This window comes from Thamnophis sirtalis, unplaced genomic scaffold, assembly GCF_051295495.1.
Source record: "Thamnophis sirtalis isolate CommonGarterSnake01/CBP01778 unplaced genomic scaffold, rThaSir2_p1.2 scaffold_10, whole genome shotgun sequence".
Lineage (NCBI taxonomy): Eukaryota > Metazoa > Chordata > Lepidosauria > Squamata > Natricidae > Thamnophis > Thamnophis sirtalis.
The window spans coordinates 22,951,169-22,965,798 of NW_028261390.1; the positions used below are offsets into that span (position 1 = coordinate 22,951,169).

At 37.3% G+C, this 14,630-nt stretch overlaps 1 protein-coding gene across 1 annotated transcript in view; it reads left to right on the forward strand.

Moving 5' to 3' along the window:
* The first annotated feature begins 318 nt into the window (after positions 1-318).
* EGF (epidermal growth factor) overlaps positions 319-14,630 on the forward strand; it is a 59,496-nt gene continuing 45,184 nt past the window's right edge. The window contains exons 1-6 of the mRNA XM_087724213.1: positions 319-964; positions 5,129-5,260; positions 7,990-8,189; positions 10,078-10,256; positions 10,887-11,117; positions 11,567-11,769. Coding sequence (XP_087580339.1) covers positions 838-964; positions 5,129-5,260; positions 7,990-8,189; positions 10,078-10,256; positions 10,887-11,117; positions 11,567-11,769 — 1,072 coding nt within the window. The 5' untranslated portion in view covers positions 319-837. The remainder of the gene's footprint in view (positions 965-5,128; positions 5,261-7,989; positions 8,190-10,077; positions 10,257-10,886; positions 11,118-11,566; positions 11,770-14,630) is intronic.

Sequence of the window (14,630 nt, forward strand, 5' to 3'; positions counted from 1 at the left end):
TAACTGTAAATATAAATTTAAATACTACTGCAACATAAAGTAAAACATTTTACGTTAAATACTTAAATTTTTTAAAAAATCTGACACAAACACACAGCCATCCTAATCAGGCATTTATAGCAAGAGGGGGGTCTCAGCCGGTTGCTGACAGGGTGGATGGCTTCACTTCAGCAAGTTGTTGGCTTCGTTTCTATTTGCAAACACAAGCTTCACTCAAGTGGCACTAAAAAGAAAAGAAAGGGAGGTTGGGGAACAAGCTGTATAAAGAGGAGAGTCCTTCTACTACCAGGGTAAAACAGAGATTTGTGTCTGGAGGATTTCTAACACTTTCAGCAGAACGGATAGAAAAGAATTATTTTGAAAGGCTCCTAGAAATTGACTTTGTTTCATTTTACTTAACATCTTTAGAGACCTCAACAGTTTGTTCATTTGTTGCTTTGCTTCAGTCCTGGGACTTGGACGTGTATTTTGTTTTTAAGCCGCATTAAATTTGTAACAAGCGGGTCAGGCATTTCATACTTGGTTTCCAAAAGGAAAAAAAGAAGAAGAAAAAAGAACCCCCCACCATTACATAAAAAGGATGTGGAAGCACAGGCACTGAAGAAATCACCCTGGAATTTCTTCTAAGTTCTTCAGAGCTACTGATAAGGCCGCACCACAGTTGTCCAATGAGGCAGGAATGAATAATCAAGCTGGAACAAGATTTCTTTGGTTATTACAGACGAGGGCATCTTGAAGAATTGTTACACCTGCTATATTTTTATGCCAGGGTATGACAAAAGTTAAAATAAGCTGTGTACTACTGCAGATTTTTTTTTAAAAAACAAACTTTTAAAAATGATGTTTCTCTTTTCCAAATTTTTGCCAGTTGTTTTTAAAATGAGTATTATTGATCTGTCAATTCAAGAGGTCAGAAACTGTCCCAGAGGATACCAAATGGGGAAGGAAAATTCCTCTTGCTTTGGTGAGTGAAGTTAGAACTTCAGACAGCCTCAGAGACTTATTGCATTTATATTAGTATTGCTATTTCTTTTATTTAATTGTGTCTTTTGATTTGGCAAATGCACAACATCTGTTACAATAATCTAACTGATTGATAGCAGGTCTTGTAGTCTTTCCCACAAAGTCTTGTCAACAAAATAAAAGTGCCCATGAAAAACATTTTAATAAATGTAATTGTTGATCTGGAAAAATGAGGATTATTCTTGAAGAAACTGGACTGTAATGCTTGCTTTCTGGTGGTGGTCTAGATTTTTGCACCCCAGATCTGATATACCGTAATCTCAGTAAAATGCTAGAAACTAAGTATTTGATACTGATAAGACTTGAAGTACCTGAATATTTTTATATTGTAATTGTTCAAAAAATCCAAGGCTTAATCTACACTACAAACACACTATTTTTTTGTTTATATTATTTTAGGAGTAATTGGTTTTGCCAATTTATCTGACCTGGGAAATATAATCTGGCAAAATGACTTGATTCTTACACGGTTTAGTTTTTAGCAGTTTCTTTGGGAAGGTGGCATAGCTGTTAAACTAGTAACTTGCCTAGTAGCTACTCCACTTGATACAACTCTTATAACCTCTTCAGCCTGATTATTGGTCAGACTACTTAAGTATTATGCTTGAGGATTATGGGAGTAATAGTCACACACCTCAAGAAAACCAGAGGCTTCTATGCATTTAATGTGTATTAACTTCAATGTTATGCACATTTAATTGGAAATAAATCCCTTGAACCCTGTGGGACTTGTTCCTTAGATTGCTTCAGTGGAAAGTGTCCCAAAATCAATACATTTTCATCAAATGAATTATTATTGGTAAAATGGTTTCACTATGTTTTATTTGTCACTGCTATTGGGTCTATATTTTCAGAGCCAGTGTCCATCAGTCCATCTCTATCTAAAGTTGGATTTCCATGACCATTTTGTTTATTATTCATTGAATTTCTGAGTTGTAAGGTCCTGTCAGCCTGTCATGGAAACAATTCATCATTTACTCCAATCCTACACACTGGATGCTACATAGTAGTGCTATTAGATCATCCTTTCAGATGTTATAGACCTGGTGTGCAATCAGAGATAAAAGATAAACATAAAAGTAATATTAGAGAAAAGAAAAAGTGTGACTTGAGAAATTAAGAAGTGTGATTAAGAAATATAAATTAGAAAATATACTGTATATAAGGAAGCAACTCCCAATTTTCTTTGCAGCAGTTACAAACAATCCTATCTCATTCCTAATTACACCTGTACCATAATTAACTTCTTTTTGTGTGCAACTTTTTAAAACAGCAAATCTATTAATCACCAATTCATTTTTTCAATTTTCAGCAAAAAAAATACTTAATAGAATCCCAGTGTTTAATAACTTGTCTTGTGTAAACTTCCTTTGTTATTGCTAAATATATATGGAGATTCTCAGTCATGCAGTTCATGGTTGTCCAAAGATGCTTTTTTCAAGAGGCAATTGGAATTTCTGATTTTTCTTTGAAGATGTTTCATTTCTCATAGAAGCTTCTTGGATGAGAAGCGAAACATCTTCAAAGAAAAACCAGTAAGTCCAATTGCCTCTTGAAACAATGCACCTTTGGGACTTCCTTTGTTATTATTGCAAAATGTTTTGTGGTGTTATTTGTTGCTGAAAATGAAAAGTCAGTGCATTTGTTACATTTGAAAGTTATACAAATGACTTGGGTTATTGTTTAGGGGTTAGTACAGTTATTATTTCTAGTTCTGCTCAGTGTCTGGAGGGGAATTTTATTGCTCTTGACTCAAAATTTCACTCTTACATTATGAGAGTTTATTGTGGAATAAAAAAAATGTGCTCACAATAATTGAGAGACCTTGAGCTACAGAAATCATTATAGGCAAATTAAACAAACAAATGCAAACAAACAAACAAAAGACAGGATGTGCCACAGATAACTCCTTTTCCCAACAAGCCTAGAAATTCTGTTTTTTCAAAAGTATATTTCAAAGTTGCACCAAACTGCTCGTTTTGAGGTTCTGTATTTATTAAAAAGGACTGTGATTTGCTTTGCAGTCCCCTAGTGAGTCTCTCTGTCTTCATGCCATGCATACTAATGTTTCACTTTCTGTAACTGGAACTTTGCTTTTTATTCTTGATAAATGTAGTTCCTTGTGTCTAAGGATTCTGAATTTTACTGCCAGCTTTGCAAAGACGTGATTCATTATTTAGACTCATTCTCTCAGGCTGTCTCTGCTGAGATGGCATAAAGAGGCTTTTGAGCATACAGAGCAGAAACTGGGGCTTTCTTTCACTAGTGCCTGTCAAGTTTTTTTGTAGACAGACTTTTTTGTTAGCTGCAGCTGCTTCACTTCAAGACTAAAAGAGAAGCAGGTGATGAAGGCAAATATACGTGTCCCAAGATAATGTTACAAGATCTACAGTAATCTAGGTCGTTGAGCGGGACCAGAGGTTTCCTCTTCCGAGTTTTTGGGTTCATGCTGGAACCCATCTTCAGGGACCTTCTCTTTAACATAGTCTGCTGGAGAGGAGTTCCCTGAAGATGGGCTCCAGCACAAGTCCAAAAACTTGAAAGGCAAAATTTCTGGTCCAGGTGACTGACCTAGATTGGATCCTGCCCAAGCAGGTGATGTTAAAAATATATTGGGTTAACTAATGTAGTAGCCAAAAATGATTAGCCCAACTCTGAATAAGAAACAGATTGTTGTCCCCTGCCAGCAGTCAGCGGAGTTGGTGACAGACTCAAACAGTGAGGAGGTTGGGGAGGAACATGGGCCAGTCCTGGAGTCTGGGGAATGCTTTGATGAGTGCTCTGCGTTGGAGGCAGAGATGTGGCCAGGGCCATCCGACAGTTATGAGTTGCCTTTGGAGTCAGATATCAGTGGGGCAGAAGAACAGCTAGCGTCTGTTCTGATGTGCACATGCACATAGCTGCCAGGAGAAGGGAACAGCTAAGGAATAAGGGCCAACCTGGGAATAAGGGCACAGGTGGGCGGTGAATGGCCCTTCCCAGAAGGAATAAAGAAGAGCAAAAGGGAAGTGAAGTTTGCAGGAGACAATTAGTTCAATTCATTAGGGTGAAGATCTGTTCCTGACTTCTTGCCAAGTCAGCCTGCTACAGAGTGGCGTTTGGAAGATATCGGCCTGGCAGCTCTCCAAGCCCGATAAAGATCTGTAGTTGTGAAATCTCAGGAAGGACTGTTTGCTGGGACTTTGCTGGAGAGGAATTCCTAAATAAAAGAGATTTTATTGGAACGAGGAGTCTGCTTCATGCTCTTAGGAAGCCTAGGTCAGAACACTGATTTTCTAATAAGAAAAGATGGGGAAACCATCCGCCAAGCAGCTGGAGCATCACGGAGGCATCGCAGAGGTAAGGACATATGTGTATGCTGCACACGTGTGCGTGCATGCTGCACGTGTGCGTGTGGGAGACGCTGGGCCCCATTTCACCATACTGGCTGCAACGGGATCCGAAACCCATCACTGAATGAAGCTCTTATGTTGGAGAATGGATTGGGATAGGTGGGGAAACAGGCCAAGGACTCATGCAGTAATCCTTCTGATCACCTGATCATACAATATGTATCACCGTGAAATGATTTTTTTTTCAAAAAAGAGATGCATTATGAAGTATTGGAATAATATGTCAAATGCATAAGCATTTACGTAAGCAATGTTCAAAATAAGTGCTCTGCACTTTGGTTCACTGGAAACTATTAAACGATAGATGCAAAGCAATATAAATAGAACACCTGCTTCGTTATAAATATGGTCAAAGCCACCCTGATGGATCAGGGCACTTGCATAAAAAGATGGATTTTGCTCTGGAAAAACATCAGCATTATTTAGACATATACAGTCCCCAATGCTGTTTTAACTATTTGCAGATCTGTCAAACTGGTACCTCGTGGTCCAGATGCATCATGGGCTGGCCACGTCCACCCCGGCTCCACAAAGGCAAAAAAGTCATGATACACCACAATACATCTTTTGACGTGATCGAGTTTGACACCCATGAACTAGAGGAATTGAAATGCATCTTCACTGATCAAGGCACTGATATCATTAGGCGATACATAGGAAAACATTTGCAAACGTCTTATTTCTGCTCTGATCTATACATTACTATTTTTCAGATATAGACGAATGTCTGGAAGGTAGGATCCAGATTTGTAGCCAAAATTGCCTCAATGTCCCCGGATCCTTTATCTGCTCCTGTATGCCAGGCTATTCTTTGGGAGATGACAAGAGGTCTTGTCACGTAAGCGGTAAGGTTAGTGTATTGTTTTTGACCAGTCTGTCGTAAAAGCTTCTTTTGGTGAAAGGAAACACTGAGTCCCTTCCTCCCCAAGTTTTCCTCCTTCTTCTGAAATATGAAGATGGTGATATTTTGTATGTCTTTTGCACATCAGCCCCCAAACTGTGGAAATACTTTCTCAGGGAAATCTGACTAATCTTATTTGGCTAGTTACACTGAATCCACTCTCTAAATATAATGCTGATTCCTAGCTTTATTGTATGATTTTTCCTTCCACTGTCTGTTTTTGCTTTTTGTTCTTTGTATATTGACCTTTTTTTAAAACAAAAAAAGTATTTAAACAGCATCTTCTGTGGAAGAGAGCATGAAGACGCCTCTTCAAATGGGAACCAGACATCTCGACATGAATGTGTCTGTCTAGGATGCTTATTGGCACCCGTGAATAGGCAGAGCTCCTCCTCTCTCTCACCATTCTTTGAATGTGTGAAACTTGGCATATAAATGACTCAATTGCATCTTGCATTTAGTCGAAGAGCCATTCCAGTTCAAATCTTGGATTCACTTTTCCTTGTATAACATAACTTGTAAATGAGGAAATAAATATTAAGGGGATCGTTTACATAGAAGATTTTAAAATTCATGAGTATGGAACACCAACATTTGATGTTAGCTCTTAAGCAAAGTTGCTAGTTTGCTGTCCGTAGAGGAAATAAGAACTCAAGCATATAAAAGCCTAAAAAGCTTTTTCTCCACTGGGGTGGAGAAGGAAAGGAAGAGCATTTGCAACACACAAACACACACATACACACACAGAGAGAGCTCTGTCTCACTGGGACTTCACTCTGTATAGTTGCAGGGGAAATTATTAAACATATGCATGTGAGCATGCCATGTGTATGTTTGTGTATGCATGTATATCTAGTCACGACTTCCTTTCTTCCTTCCTCTCTCCTTTCTCTTCTTTCTTTCTCTTCTTTCTTTCTTTCTTTCTTTTTTCTTTCTTTCTTTCTTCATTAATTTCTTCATCTATTCAATTTCTATAACTCAACCAATGACTCTGGGAAGCTTACATTTATAAAACTATAAAACAATTTAAAAACATCGAAAAAATAAAAACTTTCACAAAATAAATAAGTACAAACAGCAGCCATGATGCTTAATCAATTGATAGCCTTTAACAAATGAGGCCTTTAACACATTGCAAGAGCCAGGCCCTGGTAGACAGGCAAGTTCTTAAAACCTTGCGAAAGGTCAACAATTGAGTCCATTCTAATCTCCGAGGGGACAATATTCCAGAAAGCAGGGGCTACAGCAGAAAAAGCCCATCTTCTAGTTGTATCACAGGATCTGTAGCTTGACCAATCTGTTGTATCGATTTGGACAGAAGGAAACTCTTGGAAAATGATAGCTATTCAGGGTTCCGGAGACTTTCCCATGGTTAACACACTGTCAGGAGATTGTGAGCTCCATGTCTAAATAGCCAATGCAACTTCATGTTGATTCATTTCATACACACAATGGACCAATAGTCCATTAAAATATAGTTCCTTGAGTGTAATTAAAAACACCATAACTAGTGATTCTTGCTTTAGATAGCAGATGTGGGACTGTATAAGTAGTCGTCAATTTACAATCACATTGGGATTGGAACTTTTGTCACTAAATAATAAAGCTATTAAGTGAATCACTCCTGATTTTATGATTTTTTTTGCACAGTTGTTAAGCAAATTCGATCACATGACCTAAAGATGCTGCAACTGTTGTGAATTCATGCTGGTTGCCAAGTACCCAAAATTGACCATGTGACTGCAGACAATCATAAATGTGAAGACTAGTCATAAGATAGATAGAAGATAGATAGATAGATAGATAGATAGATAGATAGATAGATAGATAGATAGATAGATAGATAGATAATAGATAGATAGTTATAGATGATACTGACAGATAGATAGAAGATAGATATAGATAGATGATAGATAGATGATAGATAGATGATAGATAGATAGATAGATAGATAGATAGATAGATAGATAGACAGACAGACAGACAGACAGACAGACAGACAGACAGATATAATTCTCCTATTTCCCCTGCAACCAAAGCTTTGTGAGGTGGGCTGGGCAGAGAAAAATTGACTGTCCTTAAAGCCATCCAGCTGGTTTTTAATGGCTAAGAAGGAACTAGAACTTACACTCTCCTGGTTTCTAAGTCAATACTTAACCGCTATCCAAAACTTTCGAACTGGATATTTTGCTACATTTCATATTTTTGAAGGATGTATTAAATGTTGAACTTGCAGAAATCTGTAATGCAGAAAAGGGATGTGGTGGCTCATTGGCTAAGACATTGAGCATGTTATTCAGAATGGTCAGCAGTTCGAATCCCTAGCGCTGCGTAACAGAGTGAGCTCCTGTTACTCGTCCCAACTTCTGCCAACCTAGCAGTTCAAAAGCATGTAAAATGCAAGTAGAAAAATAGGGACCACTTTGGTGGGAAGGTAACAGTGTTCTGTGCATCTTCAGTGTTTAGTCATGCTGGCTACATGACCATGGAGATGTCTTTGGACAGCACTGGCTCTTCAGCTTTGAAATGAATATGAGCACTGCCCCCTAGGAATGACTAGCATATATGTTCAAGGGGAACCTTTACATTTACCTATAATGCAGAAAAGAATAAAATAGAACCATTTGCTTTGGAGCCAGGCATTTTGTCACTTTTCACTTTTTTTCTCTTTAGCTCCTGTACCATTCCTAGTTTTCAGCCAAGGAAATGTGATCTATAGAATAGATGTAGAAGGAACCAATCACCAAAGACTGGTAGCTGATGTTGGCTTATCAGCATTAACTGATTACCATTATGAAGCAAAATATCTTTATTGGGTGGACAAAGAAAAATGTCTTCTACAACGTGTACATTTGGATGGTTCAAATCAAGAGGTAAGGAAATAATACTTTTCAAAATTCTTCCTGATTGTAAATAAGAAGGGACATTTTTAACCAAAAAAGGATCTCTGTTTTTTCTTGGAAAGGAAGTGATACCACATGCTGTTTATCTTGGGGGCTGATGAAGTTAACGCAATTTAGATGGCAGACCATTCTCATCATTTCTCCTTATTATATTTGACGAAAGAAGAAAGAAACCAGTGTCTATATTGGGTGGAAATACTTTGAATGATCAAGGTCAAACAAACAAATGAAAATGGTCACTCAAATGTGGCCAGTTTTTGTATAGAACAATGTTTTTCACTCTCAGCAAACTTAAGATATATGAATTTCAGTTCTGAGAATTCTCCGGCAGCATGGGACACATATCTGAAAATTTGCTGATGTTGAAAAACACCACACTAGAATTTTGCCTTTGATAAAGAATTCTGGAACTTAAAATACATAGTGTATTTTTCAGAGTATAAGACTTTCCAAAGTATTAGACACACCTAGCTTTTGGGGAGGATAACAAGAAAAAAAATCTGCCTCTGTCTCCCAGTAATTTGTATCTTTGCAGCAAACAGCAAACAGTCTTTTTCAGTTTCAGCACAGTCTGATTAGCACAAGCAGCTGATTGTCTCTCGATGATTAGCTGTTTCAGGCTGCACGGATTGCCATAGCCTATTGTCACCTCCGTGTGCCCCATTTTCAGCCTCTGCATTCTGTTTTCAGCCTCTGCACATCCCATTCGAAATCAGATCGGAGTGTGCGGAAAATGGGGCACGCAGAGGCAAAAATGGGATGTGGATGCTGAAAATGGATCACGCGAAGGCAGTAAAAGGCAATGGCAGTTACTGCAGCCTGAAACAGCTGATGGTCAGGAGGCTGATCCAACCGACAATCAGCTGCTTATGCTAATCATCCTGTGTTGAAGCTGAAACTGAAAAAGGTGGTTTGCTGCAAAGAGACAAGTTGCTGGGAGGCAGAGGCCAAAGGGTGGGGCCCAGTGGGTGGACGGGGCTACATTCGATGTATAAGACCCACCCAAATTTTCACCCTCTTTTGGGGGAGAGGGGAAAGTGTGTCTTATACTCCCAAAAATACGCTATATAGAATTTGTGGCCTGAAATGTTTAAAACTCCTGGTCTAGTATTAGAGGTACATTTTGCTATGCCTTTACTACACATGATGCTTGATATAGAATACAGTATAATCTATATTTTGCACATAATACTGTAGATGCTCAGGTTTTCCAGTTGTCAACTCTTCTTTAAACTGCAATCCTGCCATTCATGGATGGTATCCCAAGACCCAGTCAGATAAAGGAGAAAGAGAAATAGATCCAGGGACAAATGTAGCTCATCTTTCTAAGTCCTGTGGTGGGCATAGATATTTCCAACAGTGTCATTTCAACCATAGCAATGACAAAACTATGCATTCTAGAAATGTTTAGTGGCTGAATCAAGAAAGTTCACCTGCTTGGACTCTCCGAATAGATATTCACAATAGATATTGGCAGGAAATTTGGGCTAATGGGAAAGAAGGACTAAAGAAAGATGAAACGTGAAAAATGAACTTTGTTCTTGAATTTTTCTTATCCTACCAACAAGGAGCTGTCTGCCCAAAGCATGAAAAGATTTATGAAACTACAGGGGAGGGGGACCAGATTTGTGTTTCAGGAGTAATAGCTTATGTAGATGTGGATTGATTTTTCTTCTTCTTCTAAATTTAATAATAAATGCCTAAAGGCATTTCCTTAAATGTTAAACCAAGGTAGTATCCATAATGAACATATAGTTGTAGCTCATGAATTCCAATGCCTTAATAGTAATTGAAAAAGGATTGATGGCATTTTAGTATAACCATTTCGATTTTATGTGTGAATGTGCTTATGTAATAGACTATCTGCTCCATAAAAAAGGATGTCACTGGATTTGCAATAGATTGGATAAATCGAGGCATTTATTTGGCTCACTCCCAAGGAGCTATTGAAGTAATCAGCTTGGATGGAAACAATTCTCGAATACTTATAAAGAACAATCACAATCCTACAAGTATAGAAGTTGACCCAAGTCAAAGGTATTTCCACGTTTATAAGTTAAGTTAAATGGTATGCAGTAATGGATTGGAGAAAATGCAGGGGTGAAATCCAGCAGTTCTTGACAGATTCTGGAGAACCGGTAGCAGAAAGTTTGACTAGTTTGGAGAACCAGTAGTGGAAATTTTGAGTAGTTTGGAGAACCGGCAAATGCCACCTCTGGCTGGCCCCAGAGTGGGGTGGGAATGGAGATTTTGTAGTATCCTTCCCCTGCCATGCCCACCAAACCACATCATGCCTACCAAGCCACGCCCACAGGACCGGTAGTAAAAAAAAATGAATTTCATCACTGAGAAAATGTAATGCGAAACGAACCCAATATTTCCTATCTTCCCTTATATGTTCAATTTAGTAAGTGAATGCCTGGTTTAATGAAACGACAATTTGCTTTTCTATCTTTCTGCATGCATAGATACATTTCTGCATATTGCAGGTGTTGTAAACCACTTGTATGTTGATAATAAGAAATGATGCAGGTATTTTTAATGTTTAAGCACTGGATGAAAACAAAAGGAAGAATACTAGATAATAAATTAGTGAGTAAAATAATCTATTATCTTTACAATTGCTTTGATAATTTTTGAAATAATGATAACCGTTCTTATTGGCAGGTTTTTATTTTGGTCTACTGAAGGGACTTTTGATAGCATCTATCGAGCAAATCTGGATGGAAATAAAATACGGAGAGTTTTAAGGAGCACAGAAAAAATCAAAACCATTTCCTTGGACTTTATCAATGTAAAGTTGTTCTGGATACAGTATGACGCCTTTAATGAAATTTCATATTTTGGAACCTGTGACTACAATGGACATTTCATCCAGCTATACAGACAAATGGGACGGTATGTTTATGGATATAAAATGGTATTTGAAAAAATTGCATCCATTAGCTGTATCCCCTCTGTCTGAGGGCGCAGACCTCTACTGAGGTCTCTCCAAATGGATAAGAAATTGTTTAATTTTTTTATGTGACACATTTATTGTATCTCCTCCAATGAGGCCAAATTGAAATATTATGTAAAATCAGAAGGAGAAAAATAGTTCTTTGCCAAAAGTGCAAATTATCTGAAGTTAACTAAAAGATCCTATTTCCAAATATTAAAAGTTAGCTTCATTTTTCCTATTTTGAATTAAATGGAAAAGGTTACTTGTAAAATTGATTACAATTAAATATTATACAGATATTTCTAAGATGGTAAACTACCTTGCTATACTGGTAATGTATTTTCCTTATCCTGAGCATGAGCAACTTCAATAAACTGAGGCCTCTACTTGTTTTATTTCACTACAGAAGTGAAGCTTATGACATATTTATCTTTGGTGACCATATATACTATTCTGACTCAAGGACTGGAACTATTCGGAGAGCCAATAAATACACTGGAAAGGATATTGTTGTAATTAACTTGAAACAACCATTTCCTCAACCTACCGAGATACTGGTGGTGCACCCCTTAAAACAGATCGGCAAAAGGATGGATTCTAAAGGACTTGGTAACTTTACTTATCACAATAAGGAAAATGTTTGCTCCACAATGCAGCCTAAAAATGCTTCATATAGAAAACATAATTGTTACTTATTTTTCAATTTTGAAACTATTGAATTTTCAAAATTTCAAAACAAGAAGAATATTCAGTGGTACTCATTGCTTCAAAACTTGTCGAATTTTGTTCTCAATGCATTTTGATGTGAAAATGTTGCCCCAGTACTTGGTCTTTGTTTAGTACTCAACATGCTGTCATAGGAAGAGGAGGATGGCTATGGAGAACAGACAGGAAGTCAGCTATATTGGGAAGATTGTTGACATAGAAAAAGGGACAGACAGAAAGTTCTTCTCAGACAAAACAAAGGGTTGCATGGTAATTCACATGGTTTGTTTGAAAGTTGTCTTTTTTAGTACCCATCGTACCGCCAGAACAAATTAATGCCGAGTACCAAGGTACCACTGTAAAACATTAGAAAGACATTTATATTGAATAGTAAGTAAATATGAAAATAAAAAGAGATGGGGTGAAATGCTGAAATGTATCTCCATTCAGGGAGTAATGCTGAAGAAGATGGCCATGTGATAGCAGGACCTTCTCCAGAAATGACTCTCCTGGTGTGATGAAATGTATGTAAAAAATGGATCCCTAAGATGGAGGGGGGCACATTGCAGCGAAATAGGGGGCAATTTAGCTATCATGTGTGAGGAAAAGAGAGTGAAACATCCTCTCCCCAATAGTTCACAAAGTATATTGCAGATGCAGATAGTAGAATGCTCAATCTGGCAAGATTTTTTCTATAGCTGTGGAAATAATAAAGAATCCAGCTTGGAAGAATTCATCCATATCATTCTTGGCTTGGAGCTTGACACCAGTAAATCTTAACAACTCAACAAATTTATGAACTGAGGAGCCATCATTTAAATCATCTAACCTTTATAGATTTAAAGTTGGGTATTAAGAATATAAATTTTGCCCAGTATTGGCAATGTAGTGTTTTCATTACTGGCATCAGATGGCCTACTTATTTTGGATCTTTTAAATTCAAATTGCTTACTTTACACCAATTGCAATCTCTGAACAATTTTCAAGGGTAGTCCATGTAGAATTTATTTCAATAGATAATCTGGCATCCAATGCAGGGTTGAAATGCTATCAGTTCGGGCCGATTTTTAAAAAATGCTTTTAAAAAGTTTTTAAAAGTTCAGACAATCGTGTGGCACAGCTGATTGTCACAGTTGATTGTTGGAACCTTTTATTTACTTTTTAAAGCATTTTTTACCACCAGTTTGGGTGAATAGGTACTTAAAAATGCTTTAAAAAAGTTTTAAAAAGGTTCTGATAATTGCGCAGCACAGCTGATTGTCACAAAAAGTTTTTTAAAAGGCTCCAACAATCAGCTGTTGATAATCAGCTGTGCTGCATGATTGTCTGAACCTTTTAAAAACTTTTTAAAGCATTTTTATTACAGCTTCAGGCTAATACAATAGTAAAAAATACTTTTAAAAAGTTTTAAAAAGTTCTGACAATCAGCTGTACCCCCCCCCCGCCCCTCAGTGTTTTACTTACCTTTGCAGACTCAGGAAAGGCTTCTTAGTGCCTGCAGTGTATGTGTGCGAACCAAACCGGTAGCAGACTCCAAAGCATTTCACCCCTGATCCAATGATCCATATAGAAGACCTATACATGGAAAAATCCCAGGGTTTGTTTAGACAAATACAAAGAATTTTAAGATATTGGGGGTAGCCTTGTTTAATCTTTACTTGTAAGTAAGAGATGATTAGATTTTTATTTCTTTTTTAGATTTATATCCCACATTTTCTCCAGGAGTTTAAAGGCAGTATCTACAGGATTCTCTCAACTTTTTTTTCAAAACACAGCTGTCAGATGGGATGGGCTGAAAAATGCTCATTATGGGTAGATGTAAAGAAGAGCACTGGCATTGGGTGATGAGTTAATCTGTTCTGGAAGCTAATGCAAGCCTTGATTTAAGAAGTCAAGTAACTCAAGCTCAATCTTACTTCATTTGGGGCTTATTAGTAAAAAGAAGTATTTCAGTGTACATTTCCTATGTGTGGGCCAGGGGTAGACAACTACTACTGACATAATATCATAAAGGCAAGCAGTGAATAGACAGGGCTACTGAGTAAGTAATATATATATCTGACTGAAAGCTGTATAAATGTTATTTCCCTTGTGTTATGTGCACATGCTTGCTTTGACATTTTCTCCTTATATGCTAATAGAAATTTAAGACTTAGGTTTATAAAATTTAAACCAGATTAGTTCTAGTATATCTCAGTTTGTCTCTCAAATTTTGTTCCTTTGTTCCTTTTTCTTTCCTTCCTTCCTTCTTTCTTGCTTTCTTTTTCTTTCTTTCTCCTTCCTTCCTTCCTTCCTTCCTTCCTTCCTTCCTTCCTTCCTTCCTTCCTTCCTTCCTACCATCTCTCCAAAGGCAACTTTAGACATCTTTACAGATATTCAATTAAAAAAATAAAAAAGAACATAAATTTAAAATTCAATTGAATTGAATAAAATAATAATTAACCAGGATGGACAGAGAGGGAGCAAATGCATACAGGAAGGAAGTTCTTTCTTTCTTCTTTCTTTCTTTTTTTTTCTTTTTTTTATTTATAGGCCGCCCTTTTCCCTGAGGGGACTCAGGGCGGCTTACAGTTCATGGGAAGGGGGGTGCAAGATAAAACATAAGACAGTGCGTAAATAAAAAATAAAACAATAAAACACAACTTTCATTCAGCATTCGGGTGGGGCGGATTAGAATCTTATCCCCATTGTTATGAGTTAGGTGTTATCTACATCCAAAGGACCACATTCCCAATTGGGATCCCCATTTCCATGTTAGTTAGTGC